The 21731-nt window shown below is 38.4% G+C and overlaps 1 protein-coding gene across 1 annotated transcript; it reads right to left on the reverse strand.

The window, feature by feature from the left end:
- Positions 1–1579: 1579 nt before the first annotated feature.
- Positions 1580–21675, reverse strand: CHGB (chromogranin B). Its single transcript, XM_081941384.1, has 5 exons — positions 21528–21675; positions 12063–12109; positions 10585–10678; positions 4525–6245; positions 1580–2371 (listed from the first exon to the last, which is right to left on the reverse strand). The coding sequence occupies exons 1-5, from the start codon at positions 21577–21579 to the stop codon at positions 2288–2290; spliced, it is 1998 nt and encodes a 665-aa protein (XP_081797510.1). The 5' UTR covers positions 21580–21675; the 3' UTR covers positions 1580–2287.
- Between the last annotated feature and the right edge of the window lie 56 nt (positions 21676–21731).

Here is a 21731-nt window from a genome sequence, read left to right on the forward strand (position 1 = left end):
TCTAGCTGTCTGAAAAAGACGGTAGTGCTGGGAAAGGTGGAAGGAAAGGGAAGAGGATGATCAGCAGCAAGGTGGATGGACTCGGTTACGGTGATGATGAATGCACCATCTGAAGACTTGAAAGACCAGGTTAGAGACAGTCTGTCGTAGAGAAAATTAAGAGGCAACATCGACTTGATGGCACCTAAACAAAAGCTTTCATCTCGTTGGTTAACATAGGTAAGTGCCTCAAGCGTTATGCAAATACTTTAAGTCGTCAGACTATAATAGTATCCCATGTATGATGTTAGCAAACTGCATTTCAGTGGAATGGAACAGTTAAAAATCCTGTGGCATTCTAATATTGGCAAGAGTGAAATCTATAATGTAATCTAACACCTGAAACTTGGGGCTCAATCATTAAAATGTATGTTTATTTCCCAGCTCAGTTACGAAGATCATTCCGGCCGCTGAACAATTCTGTCTAATCAGTTTCATCAACCATGTAACCATTGAATAACTAAGCTTCTGTGAGAGTCATGTGTAACATAGCTTATAAAAACTTAAACTGTTATTGCTTCAACAATATTGGGGAGTTGATCCCCCAGGCACTTGACTGATCTAGAAAAAAGGTGGTCTATAAATGCAACAAATGCATAGTTCACATATACTGCAGGTACAAAATCAACCTGGAGACATTTTTTTCCTCGGTGAATCCAGGTTATTAGCCTACTTTCTTAGAAAGATTTTAATCTCTCTCAGTTGAGTTATGGTAGGAAGAAAAATCACTTGGAGTTGATTCCCCAACCTATTTAATTTGGCCTTAAAAAACCAGAAGGAACGTTCATTTATGCTCATGATATGAAGCAATATTTCCAACATCCAGTAGGTGGCAATCAGAGAATCAAGAATAGACAATGCTGGTGATAATAAATGACCTATGAAAATATTGATTACCTCAGATCGACAACTAACAAGCCTATCCACAATTGTGCTTCCTGTGTTTTATATTCATTTAACTTTTAGTTAAATGTTTAATGTGTTCAATATTTGTGTGACTGGTTTGGTATTTTGAGGCCAGAATGCCTTTGGTTAGCAGCCTTAGTGCTAAAATCTTGGCCCCTGAAATCTTAAATTGCAATCCGTGCAGTAGAGATTTTTTTTTTCCCCTAATAAAAATCATTGATACTACTGGTGCTTTTGGAGAATAAACAAAGCCTGCTCACTTTCATATAAAGGAATCATTTTCTAGGCCTGTTGTCAAGATTTAATAAAAACAATCTGCTTAAGTGGTACTAGAATTAACAGCTATAAAATAAGTTGGAAGTCTTGTGAAGATCATCAGCATCAGAATATGATGAAAAGCAGAAATTTTGTCCTGTTGAGTACTTCACTACCATAATTCCTTCAGGTATTCTGACACTACCAGATGGTTAAAATTCACTTTTCTTTTAAAGCTGGGGTATCTCTAATCTTTGTATTCCTTGAGTAGTGGCGAGGACCATATCACCAAAGGTGAGTGAGCCCAAAATAAAGTTGATGAGTGTACAATAAAAACTAAATATATATTACATTAAAATTAATTGCTATAAATGCTGCAAACATTTATTTTAGTTTATTTTAATCCCACCTTATATTTATAAACAATGCAAGGCAGCAATTATGCAGCTAGCCACTTATGTGTCAATGACTCTAAAAATACAATTCCATAGAAACTTTGGGGGTAGTTTAAGAAGCACATTCAATGCTTTTGTGGGAGAACTGCAGCCAGTGTCCTTTTTTCATAAGCTGTAAGTGTTCAGTTTATCTCATAATAACATGGGAGTAGATGGTGCATCTATTTTGATGCTGTCAGCGTTCCAAAGTAGATTTTAAGGTACTACAAAATATACTAAGTTATAAGGAACAAAAACCTAGTTCCAATATAGACTTACAAGCATACTACTGTATCTCCTCTGACAAATCTGTGTAAATCATAAACAAGCTATGCAGGAGCACATGCAGTTAACTACAGTATGTAGACAATGTAAAGTTTATTATTTTTTACCAAGATAATATATTTCTGAAGAACGCACACACAATTATCCTCATGCATTTCAAAATTCAGAAGGCAAGAATCCATGCTGATCTGAAGAAATCTTTTGGAACAGAAAGATGCTTTGTACTGGTGTAAATTATATATTTAAAGGATGGTAAACTATTTCTAATTAGGGAGAAGAACAACATTTGAGGGAATGACTTTACTAGTAAATACGGGATAGTTTAAATAAAGCTACTCTTCACCATACCACATTACGTCAAATAAAATTCATCCTCTCTGGTTATTGTTGAATTTTTCAGCTATCTTCTGCAGTTCCAAATCCATAGCAGCCAGGTTTTCCAGTTCTTTCTCCTGTGATAATGGAAAAGGAAATCCATGTAGATTATGACCTTAAAAGCATACAACACTTTTTTTTTTACTTTGAGAATTTAATTGTTAGACATTCATGCAATTGTACTGCATAGTGAACTTATTGGGTTTAGATTTAATTAGATTTGATTGTGGCTCATATGCAAGTATTAGGTTTGGATTTTTAATTCTAATGTAGCTCTAGTTACTTTTCCTGGCTCTTCCAATTGCCTTTTCTATTAAAGCTGTATAAAGTAAGCAACATACGTATGCACATGTATGTGGGGGACATCCAGGGGCTGCTTTCACAAAAGTCAAGAAACCGATCAGAAAAAAGTACTCAACGTTCTATAAGAATTAAACATTCTATTTTACTAGATTTTAATTACCTATGTAGCTTTTGCAAAATACTTGTAAAATATGGTTTTATTGCAATAAAATTTTGTAAATGCATAATCTCCCAAACATCACTCAAGAAAACTGAGAAAGGAAATGTAGGGAAGAGTTCTAAATACTCCTGCATTCTATTTTTACGATTCATGTGATCCGTTTCCGTAAGGAGAGCACGATGAAATTAATCTTATTTTCCATCAAAGCATAGTGATGATTCCTAAACAGGGAGATCAACCATGTGATGTTAACCTGTGCCATTATCATGTTTGTGTACTATGATAACTTGTGAGTTTGACTTAATATTTATAGAGAACTACAGTTTCTCTAGGAATCAGTTTATAAGTGCCAATTGTTTACATTTTGCCAAAATGACCAGAAATCATCTTCATGCTTTTCTTCAGATTTTTAATTCATCTCTGCATCCTTATAGTTGCCAAGAATATTTGGCACTGATCATTTGTCATGTGGTCGGATGGTTTTCCAGAGCATGAATTTATAGTATGGCAGTTATGTCACTCCGTGCAAACTCGCTTGTAGTTATTTCAGTGAGACATGATATAGTGTAATACTGAAAGTCAGGATGTGTCATTCCTGAAAACGTAGGCAGCCTGATAGAAATCTGACTATTTCTAAGTAGGAAGTATGGGAGGAAATGAGGCCTGCAGCCCAGAATTTAAATGAACACATGAATAGAACAAGAGATTTTTTTACTCAAAGTTTAAACAGGTCACTGTTGTGATGAGCAGTGTTGAGTGTCATGCAGCTAAGCACGTATGTATGTTTATACACAGATGTATCTTGCTTGAGTGAAACCTTAGATTAGGTGACTGGCCTGGGTCAAAGTGTTCCCTATATAACATTTTAATTAGTCCTCTTCCATATTACAGTGAAAAACGTAGTGAATGCCTTAAAAGCCATGCTTGAAGACTATGAGGAACATAAAACACTTCAGAAACACTTCAGTCCAGAAATGCAGCTATTTTAACTAGATCAATTTTAAGCAAGAAGAATGAGCCTAGTGGCTTACAATCTGAATGCCTTCCTTAAATATATATATATGTAGGACTTCCTGGAGCTTACCTTTTGTTCAGGTATTTTGTAAGAAATAACATCAGAACTAAGGTTTCCCTCTAGCTTAGTCTATAACTAGAAAGATCGTTACAGATTATCCCCAGAAGAAAGTTCTTTCAGTCTTGCCTTAGCCAATGCTTTGCCATGCCATGACAAAGAAGTTGATCTAAACAGGGACTAAGTAGATTGTACAATTCTAGATATTTTCATTTCAAATAAGTTACTTGGAGTCTTAACATCTTCTGCACTAAATAAATCAGAACATGTCCTTGTTTGACAGCTTCCTAGATATTTTTAACACTCAGGATTTTTCTTCCCTCCTCTTAAGATCCAGTTTTGCTGACACTTTCAATAGGGTAATTATGAAGCAACTTCAGCAGGTTGCGTCATTCCAGTGAAGTACAAGTGTAAATGATACCTAGACACAGAGAAGGCTAAGTGAAAGACAGCTAAAGCCAGATTATTAACTGGAACACATTGATGGTCCTGTCAGTTATTTGACGACTGTATGAAGCCTGAAATAACGGCTTCATACTGTTTTATCACATACAAAGTTGTCAACATGATACTGAGAATATAACCCTAACGTACAATATGTTGCGCCTAGCCACATATTGTATTCTTTTGTTGAAATAAAAGACTTTTTTAGAAAAGAATTGTTCTAGCTTTCTTAGAAATCATAAAATAAATACCTCTTCGGGTGTCAGAGGCCTCTGATTAAATTTGTCCTTGCCACTTCTTATTACGTGTCCCCTTTCAACGTCTTCTTTTGAGCTGTAGAGTTCTGGAAATTCTGCAGATTTCTTCCGGTAGCTCAGAAGATGGGCCAGCTCATCCATTCTATCATACTGCCTTTTTATCTCAGGTTTGTATAGCCTCTCAGGATTATTATTGTTGTCCTGTTTGGGGCTTAAGCTATCCAGGATCTGTTTCTTCTCCCACAAGTCATAATCATTATATTCAGGAAAGAATTCCCTCTTATTCAAGTGGGACTTGTGTTCTTCACTCTCCAACAGTGGATTGATGATGTCAGCGTTCTTGTCCACAGGTCTGTTTTTCCACCTGGGCTGTTGGGAATAAAATGATGTTAAAGCTCTTTTTACATTTTCTACAAGATAGTGGCTTCTTGGGTAGCCCTCCTCTAGCAGAAGAGTCCTTTTATTCTCAAAGTGTTTTCCTCTCTCGTAGTGTGGAGTTTCTAGCTCTCCATCATTACTAGCATAGTGCTTTTCTTCTTGGCTATTGAGTCGCTGCTCTCCATCTCCTTCTCTCTCCTTGTTTTGTGGTTTTGCCATCTCTAGCTGTATGCTTGGTTGGTCATGGTGCCGTTTCTCATTTATGCTATCATGGCTTTGTTTCATACCTCCATTTCCCTTCCTTGCTTTGCTGTAAGGGACCCTTACTTCGTAGTGATGTCTGATCTCCCTTGATGGTCCACCGAAAAGTCTTTTCCTCATGTACTGATACTGTTTCCTTTCATTTTCCTCGCTCTGTTGCTTCATGTCTTCATCACTGTCCTCTTGGCTGGGGTAGTGTTGATCCCAATATCCTTGGTTCCTGATCCCTCTATCCATTTCCTCATATCTATGCATTTCAATAGCGTTTCTTGGCTCCACAAAGTAATGTCCTCTCTCATAATGGTTGGGTTGATGACTCCTTTTAGTCCAGAATTCACTTTCTTCCTCACTGGGCTCTTCAGATGAGCCTCTTTTTTCACCAATATGATGCCTGTTGTATTCAGGGGACTTACCCAATATTGGTTTTCTTCGGTAATGTCCTGATTTGTGGTCTTGCTTCTCTGTTTCGCCACCGTCCCTCTCTGAAGAATCTTCAAATTCTTCATGAAAGCTATGATGATACTTTTCATTACTCTCCTCTTCTTCCTCCTCCTCCTCTTCCTTTTCTTCCTCCTCCTCCTCACTGTCTTCATTTTCCCTTTCTTGACTCTGAATTATTTCTTCCACATACTTTTGGCCATGAGAATGCTTGTAATCTCCCTCATTCACTTTTCCAGATGTAAGAACGGACTTTTTCTCTAGAGGCTCAGACTCTACTTCTTCGCCGGCTTTTTTTTCTTTGCCTCCATCTTCATTGTGGTGATTTCTTTTGTAATTATCTTCCTCAGCTCCTTTTTCATTCTCTTTCTTTTCTTCTTCTTTATGGTCTCTATCCAAAGCATAAGAGGTCCCTTGGGAGGCAGTTTGTGGGTTGCTGCTTCCCCCTTTTTTATGTGTTTCTAGATGCCACTTATCATCTCCTTCTGTGTGTCTTTTAAACTCTTCTTCACTCACATCTTGTTCTTCCCTCACAGTCCCTTCTGACTGCTTAGTTAATTCTTCTGATTCCGATAAGGTTCTTGTGCCAAGTTCCATGTCTTGCTGTACATTTTTCTCTTTTTGTTTTTGTTGTTCACCTGCAACAAAACAAAATATACTTCCTCATTATAATACCATTACATTTTCATGTTCATTGTGGATTACCTGTCCTCTGTCGCTGATTTTCTTCCACTTTTCCTTTCTTTTCAGGACCTCCCAAAGAGAATCAACAACCATGGGATTTTTTTTCTTTGTACTATTATTACATTGTGCATATCTCACAATGGCCAGTGGTGACTTCATCACTTGCTCACTATTTCCCCAACATTCCCTCAACTCTCACCTGGCAACAGCCATGCCATCAAGCTGTAGCAAAAGAAAACAATGGAGCTCTTCTATGAGCCCTATGGATAGAAATCAGCAATTTTTGAACCCGTATTGACAATCTGAATGGATACAAATATTTAACCTGACTTTAAAAAAAAAATCAGGTCACAGAATGCACATGGAGGACTACTTACTCTTTTACAAGCATGCAAAGGTTCTTGCCTATAAACATTTATCTGTCAAGAAGAAGCTTAGGGACCTTTGCTGCTTTAGCTTGTCCTAGAACATGGGCACTCTTTTTTTTGATGAATAAGGTTAACATTATGGTTGTATATATGTATTCATGTCCCCTTTTAAAACTAAGTTGTTTAAAATGTTCCCAAGCCTGAGGGCTGAATATGTCAAGGGCCCCATTTCTTGGCTATATTTCTAACTGGCCAAGCATCTTGGCTACTGTGTATATTTGTTTTGGATGCTTTTATTGTTTTTTATTGTTTTAAAATATTTTAGTTCCTTCATTGTAATATATTTTTTGAATTGTAATCCATCCAGAGTCATTGAGTGAGAGAGCTGGCTGTAGAATTGATTGGCTGACATTTTGCACCAAAACTTTAATAAGAAATGAAATACTAAATTTACCATTTACAGTATATTGTTTTATGTATTTCATGCCATAATATGTATATGTGTGTGTATGTACAGTACTGTGCAAAAGTGTTAGGCAGGTGTGAAAAAATGCTGTAAACAAAGAATGCTTTCAGAAATATAAATAATGATTGTTTATTTCTGTCAATTTTCAAAATGCAAAGTGAGCGAACAAAAGAAAAATCTAAATCAAATCAATATTTGTTGTGATCACCCTTTACCTTCACAACAGCAGCAATTATTCTAGGTACACTTGCACAAAGTCAGGGGTTTTGTAGGATTATAGTCAGGTGTATGATCAACCAATTATACCAAACAGGTGCTGATGATCATCAATGTCACATTGACACCCAGTCATGAACTGAAACAGAAACAGCTGTGTAGGAGGCTTAAAACTGGGTGAGGAACAGCCAAACTCTGCTACCAAGGTGAGGTTGTTTCATGTCATGGAAAGATTGAGCACAGCAACAAGACACAAGGTAATTATACTGCATCAACAAGGTCTCTCCCAGACAAAGCAGACTGGGATTTTAAGATGTGTTGTTCAAACTCTTTTGAAGAAGCACAAAGAAACGGGCAACGTTGAGGATCGTAGACGCAGTGGTCGGCCAAGGAAACTTAGTGCAGCAGATGAAAGACACATCAAACTTATTGCTCTTCGAAATAGGAAGATGTCCAGCAGTGCCATCAGCTCAGAACTGGCAGAAACCAGTGGGACCCAGGTACACTCATCTACTGTCTGGAGAAGTCTGGCCAGAAGTGGTCTTCATAGAAGAGTTGCAGCCAAAAAGCCATACCTCCAACGTGGGAACAAGGCCAAGCGGCTAAAGTATGCATGAAAACAAAGGAACTGGGGTGCAGAAAAATGGCAGCAGGTGCTTTGGACTGATGAGTCAAAATTTGAAATATTTGGCTGTAGCAGAAGGCAGTTTGTTCGTCAAAGGGCTAGAGAGCGGTACAATAATGAGTGTCTGCAGGCAACAGTGAAGCATGGTGGAGGTTCCCTGAATGTTTGAGGCTGCATTTCTGCAAATGGAGTTGGAGATTTGGTCAGGATTAATGGTGTTCTCAATGCTGAGAAATACAGGCAGATACTTATCCATCATGCAATACCATCAGGGAGGCGTATGATTGGCCCCAAATTTATTCTGCAGCAGGACAACAACCCCAAACATAAGGCCAAAGTCATTAAGAACTATCTTCAGCGTAAAGAAGAACAAGAAGTACTGGAAGTGATGGCATGGCCCCCACAGAGCCCTGATTTCAACATCATCGAGTGTGTCTGGGATTACACGAAGAGACAGAAGGATGTGAGAAAGCCTACATCCACAGAAGATCTGTGGTTAGTTCTCCAAGATGTTTGGAACAGCCGAGTTCCTTCAAAAACTGTGTGAAAGTGTAGGCAAAGGGTGGTCACACCAAATATTGATTTGATTTAGATTTTTCTTTTGTTCGCCCACTTTGCATTTTGAAAATAAACAATCATTATTTATATTTCTGAAAGCATTCTTTGTTTACAGCGTTTTTTCACATCTGCCTAAAACTTTTGCACAGTACTGTATGTATGTATGTATGTGTATATATAAGCTGGTCTTGTTGTATTCGGGCCTTTTCCCGTGTAACAATCTTACTATCTTATATATGTATATAAATGGCTGTGTGTGTGTGTGTGTGTTTGTTCCAGTATAACTCTGGAATGTCTGGAACAATTTCAACTAAACTTGGTACACAAATGACTTACTCTCTGTAAACAAATATTGTAGGGGTAAGATACCGCTAACATCCCTCAGGGTGTGTGTTCTGTTAAGATACAGCCTGTTGTGCCTTAAAACAGCTTCTATTCTACTGCTATAAAATGGCATAGTGGAGTTGCCATGGTAACGGCTTCACAGTACTCCACAAGGAGGCTCCCTCTGGTAAGGGGGAAAATCCAACACTAGAAATTATGTTTGGTCCGGACATTTTTAACAAGGCTTTGGTTATTTTTGAGGACAAATGTATTGCCATGATTAATAAAACATTACTGCAACTCGACCTGTCTGCACCACTATGAGACCGACATGACATTCTTCAAACAGATTACATATGAGAAAAGAAAAACATCGAACAGATTAGTGCAAATATTGTGGACAAGAAACCACATCTACATCAATCTAATCAGAAAAAAGCATACCAAATGATCATGGATCAGCTAGCAAAACAAGGTGGTATCACTTTTCTTGACACTTTTGGGGACACCGGGAAAACATTTGTAACTAATTTAATTGCAGCCGAAATCAGGGATTTTCCTGTCTAATACAGGATTAGGATAAATAAATACCCAGGCAATGCCGGGTTATCAGCTAGTATATTATAATAACGCTAATATATTATAAAAATAATATAAACATTTCTTAGCCCAAACTTCCTGAGCAAGTACTATGGGATTGGGGCAAGTGGATCTCCAGTCCAAATAAATTCCATTTTCAGATATTCTTCATGTTTTCTATTCAGACTGTGTGTGTGTGTGTGTGTGTGTGTGTGTGTGTGTGTGTTGCTTGTGCTAGATCAGAGTGCATGTGGATTCATAATCAGTAACTGCACTTGGAACCTATTAACTTCTTGTCAGCTTTCTGAAAATTAATACTCACATTGCTATTTGCATTAACACTTGTACTCTTCAATGAGCCATTTTTCAGCTAGATCTCACAGAATGGATATATTGTAAGTTCCATTGTTTAGAGGCCTAAATTTGGTAGGCTGCACTTTTATTGTGGAATCTTCTCCCTCAGAGATAAGATTGACCACATCATGAGTTTCTGAAAGTCCCTCAAGATCTGGTTATGCCAACAGATTTATGTGACCAGGGGAATAAATGAAGTTGTGAGGTTGATTTCATTATCTTAGGAACAGACAGGTGAAGGCTTCAAGGATTTTAAGTGGGGTCTGACCTCTGTTACTTCCACAACTGGAGGGATTCCAAGCTTCAGTCTTGAGTCCACACCCCACTCCAGCTGGAGATTCCACCACAATATGATTCTTCGGAAAAGTATGTATAATCTTATTGTCATTGTGCTTAAATACAACGAAATTAGTTAGAAGCAATGTATTTCTGCTTCTCTATAATGTGCTTGCCGGGAAGCTTCACTTTCCCAGAAATGCCTCCAATACATAGTGCCATGTCTATCGGAGTCTACTTTAAGTAGTCAGATAAATTTAATAAATAAATAAGAAAGACTGTGGATTCTTAAGCCACTGTCAATTCCGTTTACACTAGGAACTTGGAATATGTTTCTTCAGATATTGTTGAGCTACATTTCCCAACAATTTCTAGTAGTACTGGTAAGATATGTTGGAAGTTGTAATTGAGCAATTTTGGAAGTCTCCCAGTCCACTTTACATAAATATTACAACGTTATATAATGTTCAACTAATATAAAGGCTAATAGAAAGTATGCTAGGATTTTTTTAAAGATACACACTTACTTTTCTTCAGAAGCTCCTTACACTGTGGATTAATAAGCGGAGAATTGCCTTTTGACAGACTGTTCAAAAGGACTTCTATAATACATCGGGTTATCTAGATCAAAAGCAGCAAAGGAAGATGATTCATTTAGTTTTGAAATATTTCAACCAAATATTCAAGCTGATTAAAATCATAAACATGGAAAACAAATTTAGAATTGGAAGATTCCAAGTGAGTAAGTAATCCCGAAGCAAAAGAAACTAAATTTCTAAGTTGTTTAATAGTTGCTCAAAAAAAAAAAATCCCCAGCTAAAATAATAGCATCTTTATCTTCACCATCAGTGTATAAACAAGAGGAGGAAATCCAAAAGTTTAGGCCAATAGATTTCCAAAGCATGTGACACCAACAAAAATGGGGTTCTTTCATAGGCCTTATTTATTTCAAAGGGCCTCCAGCCCCACGTGGAAACTTCAGCCATATTTTTGTGGCATCTAATCCCCATAGAATCATGCTGCTGAATTTTAGGTCAAGGTACAGTAGTTTTGTAGCCAGCTCGCCATCAACATTTTCTTCCCTCCTCATTAACATCATCTTCTACCTGCACTGATCTCAATTTTAGTACCTACCAAGAAATATATGGTGATCCTGCTTTTTTGAGAAGACAGAAAATATAGAAGGTTTAAAATTATATAAACACCAGTCAAATATCCTGCATTGTATTATGAAGTACTGCACAAATTCAGTTTTCATTTCATAAGATATGGCTAAGCTAATTCAGGGTCACTTATGGAAAGATTCTATGTTAGGGCACCATGATTTGGGCTTGCCATGAAATACTATGCAATGAGACATAGTAGCTGGAATTCCCATGACTTCAGTTAGACTTAAGGTGTCTCAATGCAAACATTTTGTGTTCTTGTCTTAGTATTGTAAAAATCGACTCCTAGAAGAGATGTTTTGGTTGACAACAAAAATACGGGAAGAGAATGAACATTTCCCCGGTTTGAACATCCATATGGAAATGTTGAATTGGGCACAATCCAGGAAAAAAAATGCACGAGAGAAGAGGAGGCCACCAGGTTCATTAAATTATCTTGCTTACAAAAGACTCCTGTCCCTGTCCCTTGCTAAATTGTTCCGAAAGGTCCTTACTCCAAACAAAGGAGTTGTCATCCATTAAAACATGGTAGTGCCTATGTAGAAGGCACTTTGTATGTCTCTAGAGCATGCAATAATTTCTAATTATCTGTGAAAGGTGTCAGGTGCAAATAATCAGGACCATGTGTTAAGTTCCAACTAAGCTGATTTATTGCTCATGCCTATTCACAAGAATCTAGTCAACTATAATTCAAGAAGGGTTGAATTTAGACTGCTGGTGTGAATATAACCATTTTAAGCTGATCCCTCTCTTAACTCTGCCCCAGGCCCTGCCACTCCTTCTCCTACAAAAGTGACCTAATACATTTCACTTTTTAGATAAATAAGTTTTCTGCTCACCATTTCTCCAGCATGGTCATCATTTTCTACTGGAGCTGAATGAATACCTATAAACCAAAAAGATAAACATTAGAAGAGAGTTTAAAATCACACCTTTAGAAAAAGACAGCTATACCCGCTTTGGTTTTATTGAATATTTCAAAGCATTTTTTTCCAATCAAAGAATAATTTTCATGCCCTAGTTTTAGGGCTCCCATATCACCATTTGCACAACCAGACACCCTGCTCATTCTGATTTAACATAGTTCTCTTTATTTAAAAAGGTACTAGTAGGAGGTTAGACAAATGATAGCAAGCAGCATCCTCTTTATTTCCAGCAGTGCAGAAACTGCATCTAATACATCTGGGAGCAGGCCAGCCAAGTGTGACAGAGAGCAGCCTGATGTGGCTATTTTGAGTTATTAGAATTGACTGTATTTACAATGTACTGTATATACAACGATGCGTATTTGTATAGTGAAAATACAACCATGCATCAACATTGCAGTTTGTTGTGACTATGACTTGCAAAGCTAAAGCAATAACTAGTTCTGAGGTTTTGAAGAGGCTTCCCTCCCCTCCCTTTGCATGCTCACATGTGAGCAATACACACACAAACACACACACACACACACAAACACACAAACACACAACAGAGAGAACTATTTGGTTTATTTTGTTTGGTTCCAGTGTGGGGGTATTATTTCATTTTATAACTGTATCTTTGTTTAGATGCTTCTCCTTCTCAATATGAAAAACAAATATTAGTTTACCACCCTGATTTGCAAGTCTTACTGAAGCTGATTTATATGATATTGTGATTCTTCCTTTATTAATAAAGCATGTTATTTGGTATTATCCCACTAGCATGATTGTATGAAACCTTTTTTAAAAGGTTCCTTGGGTTCAAATAATAACAGCTATAATGTACCAAGAAAGAAGAACAAGGAAATAAGTATGATCAACTAAATATATCAATATAATCTTTTCACATTGTTTTTGAATTATGATACCCTAGTAGCAATGCAAAAGTCCCTGGCAAGTTGCCAGATGGCATTGGGAGTGTCTCTTTCCCCACCTTAGTGTGTCAAGGGAATGCTGGTTCTGCCTCTGTGTTTGAAATCACCCCATCCTCTGCCTCCCCCCCTCCCACATAAGTGCCTGCCTCCATCTGCAATGCAGGCAGTAAAAAGCAGATGCAGACACAGCACCAATATAAGCAAATTGGTTTGCTCACAGTTTAATCATGAATGAACATCCAATGTTCAGCCATCCATCAGGCAGGACACTAATTGGTAGTGCAAACCCCATGGGTGCAGCCCAAGCCGTGTTCAGAAGAATAGGTGCCGTACTTTCTCGCCCTCGTCCCAAAATCCGTTTGCAGCTTTGATGCTACAAAGGGCTAAGGTATACTTTTGGAGAGAGAAAAAAATGAAAACAGCATTGACAGCCCGGTTGGATCATTCCAGCCTCTTCCAAGTGACAATGTCTATTAAATAAGGTGCAGGGATAGAACATGATATTTGATACTTCATAAAAGAGGGAACGATACGGTGTGAGAGTAAATTAGAACAGGCTTTGAATAAAATATTGGAGAAACCCTTTGGGCACTTGGCACGCATTCCATTTTTCCTAGCATGTATTCTTTGGTAAATTGCTTTTTACTTCAAGATATTTGTCATCTGTCCGCAGAACTGCCAGTGGTATAGGAGATAGCTGCAACCTCCACTTCAAGGGTCTTCTTCATCTTCAATCATTTATATGGGGAAGCTGGTTTGGTCCTGAAAGTTAAAGAACTCATGATCTAGAGCAGGGGTGTCCAAACTTGGGAACTTTAAGACTTGTGGACTTCAACTCCCAGAATTCCCCAGCCAAGTTTGGACACCCCTGATCTAGAGTAAAGAAAAAATGCCCACATGCAGTCACCTACCTCCCATAATCATATGGAACCCCATCATTTATCCCTTTCCCGCTTAACAAGTAGTCAAACCACAACCTGCGTCAATCCCTTTAATTCTGTTTTGTGATACCTCCCAACCCAGGGGTGTCAAACTGGCGGCCCACGAGCCGTATGCATCACATGCAGGCCATGCCCACCCCAGCTCCACGAATGGGGAAAACATCACGTGACGGCAACGTGACATGACACGTTTGACACCCCTGTCCTAGAGGATTGAAATTTTGCAGTTGTTTAAATAAACCTCAATGCTTTTAATTGCTTCATTAAAATCACTATAAGCATTAAAGGCACACATTGCATTATTTTTTTCCATTGTTATTGCGGTCATCATCATCTAACGTCTGATGTGATTCTCCTCTTTTTTTTTTTTACATGATTCCTGCTTGGAGAAGAAGGGGACCTCTGGTCCCTATATTCTGGGTCAATATACTGTTACAGAACTTCCTCAATGTGATTTAAAAGGATGCCAACAATTGTGTAGAAGAAAACGTAGCAGTTAGTATTAGTTATTAGAAGGGTATAACTTAACACATCAACATTCTACTTAATGCCATCAAAGACTTGTTCTTTGCTTCCCCAAAAGGCATGACTTGACCTAAACAGAGATATTAGTTGAACATTACAAGAAATGTATTCATAGTGAGAGCATGAAGTTCAAGAACTGGCATGCTAGAAGAGCAGTAGAGTCTCCCTCGCCTTCAATCAGAGATTGACAGTCCCCTCTGAAGAACTGGATTATTTCACAAGTGGAAAGTTTTTATTATTTTTTCAGGAGACCAGGGTAACAAGAAATGGAGCTGTCAGATTATTTGTCACTGAAGCGAATGAGAAAGGGATTTCTAATGTTATTGATACTGCCTCCTCCTATATTTTTAATGAACATAACGATAAGCTTATTGAGATATTTCTAGCTGAAAGTTAGCACACAAAAAACACTGTCATTATCTGGTCATTCGTGGATGAATGTTGGCAGTCCAGGGAAGAGATTGTTCTTAACTAGATTTTATATTTGCCCCATTCATAAAGGAGCTATAATGCAAGAGCACTCTAATGGAAAGCCAAATGCTGTGCCAGATCTGACACTCAAGCCAGAACTCTGCCATATGTTCCAGGACTCCAATCCTCATCATACATGGGGACTGACCATGAGGCTGAGACTGTCGGAAAAGACTGAAATTCACCACCTCCTAAACTAACTGCCATTCAAAATGCTTACAAAGGAAAGCATTGTAGGAAGCAAGTGAAATTGCTGTTGAGTTTGTTTAATTCCCTAACAGTAATTTAAGCACTGAACAAAAATTGCTACCATCTGTCAGCTGGCAAAAGAGCATAGAGGACTATCTATTTGGACTGGAGCACCGTTCATTGAGTGTTTCTCTCTCTCTCCCTCTCTCCTTATATAAACACTGTATTAAGATTACAAAGGTGTTCACCAATATTAATGTTGATGTTTTTCATCGTGGGATGCCTCTTGGACCAAATGGAAGGAATTCTACATTCCAGACCAAAATCCTTTTATGCTGTGGCTGCAAAGAAGGTTGGATACAGATCTGACGTTCTTTGGATCCTGTGTGATAGGATCACACAGTACAACATACAACAAACTCTAGTGTCTGTATTGAGTCCAGCTGGAATGCATCTATTTGGATTTCCCCTCCCGTCTGCATCTTTTGTGCCCCACTCTGTACAGTTGGAGAATCTGTGGATCAAATTTGAAATGGAAGGGATGCGGGGGTGGTGGTAATGAATCCCATTTCTAATGCATGAGGAAAAAAATGTACAAAATTTGGGATGTAGTCCTCTTATTTCTTTAATTGTAAGAAAATCTTGAGGGATTGTACCAGAGGTGTTATTCTGCCGGTTCGCATTGGTTTGGGTGAACCAGTAGCAGGGGTGGGTTCCTGCCAGTTCTAACCTCTTCTATAAAAGAGGTTCCACAAATCTACCATGCCGTTTAGAACCAGTTCCAGCTCCCTCCCTCCACCCATCTGCACCATGTCTGCCCTGTCTGCTGCTCACTGATTGGCTGGCTCACCAATCGCCCCACCCACCTCTAAGAGTCCTATCTAAACCTTAAAGTCTTAAAGCTGTCAAGTTTGAAAATCCCTGGAGGTTTTTTTCTAAGGGGTTAGGGGTGCAAGGATCTTGTAACTTGACAGCTTTAAGACTTGCATGCTTCAATGCCAGAGTTCCTGAGCCAACATGACTGGAGGAGGAATTCTGGGAGTAGAAGTCCACAAATCTTAAAGCTATCAAGTTTGAAAACCCTTGGGGTTTTTTTTCTAAAGGGTTAGGGGTGCAAGGGTCTTGTAACTTGACAGCTTTAAGACTTGCGTGCTTCAAATGCCAGAGTTTCTGAGCCAACATTTTGGTTGCTAAGCAAGAGCGTTATTAAGTGAGTTTCACCACATTTTACAAGTTGGCCATGCCCACCCAGTCACATGACTGCCAAGCCACTCCCACTCAGTCACAGGACTGGCAAGCCACTCCCATCCAGTCACTTGGCTGGCAAGCCACTCCCATAAAGCAGGCCACACCTACCGAAGAGGTTCTAAAAATTTTTGAAACCCACCATTGACCAGTAGTGGTGGTGGTGCAAGGCTCCACCCACCCACCCAGACGTCATCATGGATCTTCTGCGCATACGCACACACTCCCGCAACCGAATCAGTAGTGAAGATAAGAGGATACCATTACCCGGATTGTACCATACAATTACATACGTAGATTAACAAACACTGAGGTCCATGTGATGAACAATCCCTACTCATTAAGCTGCTAGATCCTGATAAAGGTCAAAGCAATGTTTCAATGAATTGCTCTATTGCAACATGAAATAACAGTGGGATAAATGAAGTGGTCAAAAGCACCTGTCTAAAGTGGTGACATTGTTTGGGGAAGGAAAATGCATCACCAGCAGAAGGGTGTCCTTTAAGCTACAGCCATTCAATTTTTGCTAGTTCCAAATGTCGATAAACTCAGAACGCATCAATGCACTGGTTGTTCTTTCTTCAACTTGTATCAAACGTTTAACTAGCACATAAGAGAATCACTGAGTGTGAAGTTTTATCCTGACATTTTCTACAGCTAATTAAAATACATGAACTGCAATGGCCAGTGTGTAGCCAGGATCTGAGTGTTTAATACAGACTGAGAAGTTTAAGAAAAGGTCTTGTCTCAAAGCTGTGAGGCTACATGAGCTTTAAAAGACAATGCATTTGACCAAGGAGGAAGTATATTGAAGATGGAGGCTACAACCCTTTGCCATAAACCGTGCAAGCTGAAGATAAAAAGGAATTGAGATCCAAATCAGGCATCCATTAAAGAATAGCGTAGACATTTGACCCAATATAAGATAGCTTCCAAAATTTGTTGCAAAAATCATATTGTTAATACCAGGCATGGATGATTCTGTTTACTCCCTACTGTCGGGATCCTTCCGTTTTAAATCTGAGACCAAGAATAATGAAAATTTCATTTTGAGAATATAATTCTATGAAATAAAATTTTAGAGCAATGGCGAAGAGAAATTTTGTTTTTCTAAGTCCTGTCTTGAATTAAAGGAACATTAAGAAATTGTTTAATATAATTGTTGTGACTGATATAATTACAATACATATTAAGCAACACACACAACATAGTTGCTTCTTTTGTCTGTGTTGTCTGTTGAAAAGCTACACTATTATATATAAATGTTGATGTCCTCCTTGGCATGAGGTGCATGTAGTTCTATAAGATATGACAACTGTACATGTATAATACATGAAGATAGCATCTTCCCATCACAATGCAGTTGTTCGGGATTAGAGAATATGGGTCAAGTTGAACAAAAATAACCCTCAGTAATGGTGATAAATTACTGTTACTGCTGGTAGGAACAATATTGCCTCAGATTACAAAAGATCCATTTCCCAGCAAAGAGTTTTATTAGTTTATTTCCTAAAGCTATGAAAGTATACACATGTTGTGCCTTTCTCTACCAAATATGCTATACTTATTTTTCATTAGATGAAACATTAGATTTTTGTTTCGGTATACAACAGTGAGTTCAGGTGGATCAGCCACCATATTGTTCCTTAACTTTGTACAAGTCTATATATCCCATTAAGGTTAATTAAGGTTACAGTAATTGCAGCTAGCTGAAAACAGCACAAAATTAATAACCCTAATTTGCTAATGTAAAGCCAACCTTCTCATAGTAGGAGGTGTTCAAGAACATGGTGTGTGTGTTGTGTGTGTTGTGTGTGTGTGTGTACACAACACACACACAAACACATACCAACTTCCACTCATGCAAAAATCTCACCATATGGTTCTGGGTAGGTCATTATCTCTAAACCTGATCTAATTCATTGGGTTATGTCTCACCATGATCAAAGCTGCAAAATAGGTTGCCTGGGGACAAACATTATAGTAAAACAGATTAATAAATAATTAGGCTGCCTGCTAGTTGTCTGTTCTTCCTTCTATTATATTTAACCTACAGCAGAGAATTATTGATACATCATACTGGAGGCAATCCAGGTTGGATGACTCCCTGGAGTCAATACATCTTCTAGGACCCTCTTCTAAGGTACATGAATGATTCTGCTTCATTAGCCCTCAACAGCAGGCATGCCAATCACTCAGACTATGAAAGCAACTAAAGGTGATCTTCCAGTTGGTACAAAAGCCACTGACCAGTACAGATACTGTTAAAGCCTGTAAGATTTGGATGCTGATGAAGTGTTTTAAGTTAATGAAGTCAAATGAATTGTAACCAGTGTGTGAGGATTGTAGTGGTGGTAAAGTATCTGAAATATTGTCACTGAGTAATATACAAATATACAAGCTTCCTTCCTTCCTTCCTTCTTTGCCTTGGTTACCACGTTGCCAGCAATAGAGCTATGCATTGGAGCATCTGCAAAAATGGAAGAGGCATCAGCAATATATTATCCCTATGTTTCCAATATTGAAAAGAGGAATGCAAGGCTTTTTATCCTTGGTGTGGTCAGGAATCCTCAGGTGGGAGAGGACAAGGGAAAGAAGTTTGAGTGGGCAGTCAGATGAAGGCTTTGGAAGTGAAGGGACCTCTCCATTCTGTTTATTAACCCAATTAGTCCTGTGCCCCCCCCCCCCCCAACTTTTTGGGTGCTGCAGACTGCTTTGGTGGAGAGCAGTTTTTCTGCAGACCAGGTGGGGGTGTAGTTTCGTGGTTCTGTATGTGCAAGGAGGGGATTCCACTTGCTCGCATGGACCAGTCCCTGGCAGGCCATGGATTGGTGCTGGTCCATGGACCAGGGGATTGAGAATTCCTGAACTAATCAATAGCAACATGATACCAATGGCATCAGGGAGAATTCCTTGCTCTGCTGACATTATCAAACATAAGAAGCAATAATAATATATGATATTTCTCCACACTTCTCGCTTAAACTGGATTTAATATGAGAATAATATGAGTACCTTAGGGATCCCTGAGAAAAGTTTGAATACTCTCAGATTCTGTATCTATGGTGAACATATACATACCGAACAATTTTTACTTATATACATGTGGCTAATGCTTCCTCTTCATTCCAGAAAAGTAAGAGTGATTGAATATAGAATATTATATTGTCTAATAGATGTTCATGAGAAAAGTTAATGAGAATTAAAGGTTTTGGGGAACTCTTATGAATAAGACAATTTTTGGTATGTCACAAGATAATGGAATTATAGAATTAGCCATTCAAATTGTTCTGCTTGGTCATGCCTTAACTTAAATAGAGAGCCAATGTATAATTTTTACATGCAGTTCTAAATCTTCTTGAAGATTACAATACAATAGTAAATGACCAATTGGCTATTTATCTTTGATTCTATATTTCTTTGTGGAGGAGTGACATTATTACATTTTTACACTGTTACATCACCTGATTTTAAACTACTGTACAATATATATGTCAAGTTATATTCTGGGACAACTCCTAGTGAGTATAGAATGATAAACTGACTGTTCTCTTATATAAAAATGCTAACTTGTAAGCCTCATTAAATTCAGTGGTGCTGATACTCTGCTAAGTACATAGAGCCTATAGGGGAATTGAGATTTGCATTTCATTATTGTAACAAGTAGAGTTCATTTGAGATTCAATCATAATAGAGTAGACTGAATAAAATGGCAGGGACTTAAATTGTCCATTCCTAATCTGATTCCAATTCATATTATGGAATTAGTTTTACTAGATCCGGGATAAATTTCTGATGTGTGGGCATGAGATTTTACACAACACACACAATTTGGTCAACATCTGCATACATTTTGTTGTTTAATTACTTTTCTGCATGTGCAGCATTCAGATAAACAAAGATGTGAAGTTCAAGAATCATATTTTTCCATTCTTGCTAAACCTTTAAAACCTGAAAAACAAAATCCACACACTTGTAAGGGGAAACAAGAAGACTTAAAAAAAAAAGAGGTCTAAGTGCCACAGGTTTTAAAGGAAGAGCAACAATACTTAAACGGTGACAATTACCCTCAAGAGTACTTCTGTTAAAAAATAGCTGCTTTTATTTGATGAGGACTAAGCAGCATTTTCTTAATCGTCTGCTTGTTCAAGCTGATGGAGAAAAGTCAAACGTTATTTTAAAAGCATAATATCTTTTTATATGCTTTTGTCAATTGATAAAACACAGAGCCACTAGTAACATTCCTGTCAAATTACTGGATATTACTTTTCTTCAGTGATTTTAACATTTAGATTTTTTTTAAAAAGATCTTACTTCCAAAAAGCATGATCTGAACATTTGCACAATATATTTAATCATTGAAGAATTAAACCATATATTTATATATTTAAAAACACAAAAAGAACAAACATGTACCTGCACTCAATAACTACACAAAAGTTTCCTTCTTGCCTCTTTTCTCATATACAAGTTAAGAGACAAATACGGATACAAATATGTCCATTCACACATGTATACATACGCACACTGCATTAATTTCCTCCAGCTTTAGTATCTTCTCTTTTCCTCCGCCCCCCCCCCCGAAAAACGTAGCCCAGTTTATGGATGGATGGTTCTGACCTGGGAAATCTAGTGCACTTCTGAAAGGCAGAAGCTGCCTATTGACTGGACATACCAACATACTTGTGAGATTTTGGCTCTGCTAATTTGCACAGCAGTGAATCTGGCTGGAGCTTCCTTCAGCAAAGACGTGGAAACGCTCTAGCTATCATTAATCATTAAGTAGACCACGTATGTCGTGCATCCACATTCTTGTTTCTGTATGTGTATGATAAGAGCATGTATTGGTGGTAATTAATAAAACTTCTAGCCCAAACATTTTATATGAGATGAGAGCCACAGGCAGACTGATATATCAGCTGTTCATTGTCAGAAGAGGACTCCCTGTGCCAATTCTCAACCAGTACAGAAGCTCTTGGTTGTTGAGGTCTGTGAAATTCCCACTGAGCTTTTTCCGCGCTCGGCAATCCCTCCGCGGTCCTCAATCCCATCGCCGCTGTCCAAGGTGCTGATCCTGCTTCGCTGGTCGGACTTACCTGCCAGAGCTGCGATTCCGAGCAGGCTGAGCAGCGCCACACGAGGCATCATGGCTGGCGGAGCAAGCAAGTTGGCACGCAAAGTCTTGAGGCTTCTTCGTATCAGCTCTCTTCTACGAGCAGATCCAGGCTATTTAAGGGAGGGAGGGTGGATACGCGCCTGAGTCAAGCGGAGGAAGGAGGGGAGAGTTTTGCGTCAGAGGT

The sequence above is a fragment of the Natrix helvetica genome (genome assembly GCF_964273705.1).
Source record: "Natrix helvetica genome assembly, chromosome: 2".
NCBI lineage: Eukaryota > Metazoa > Chordata > Lepidosauria > Squamata > Natricidae > Natrix > Natrix helvetica.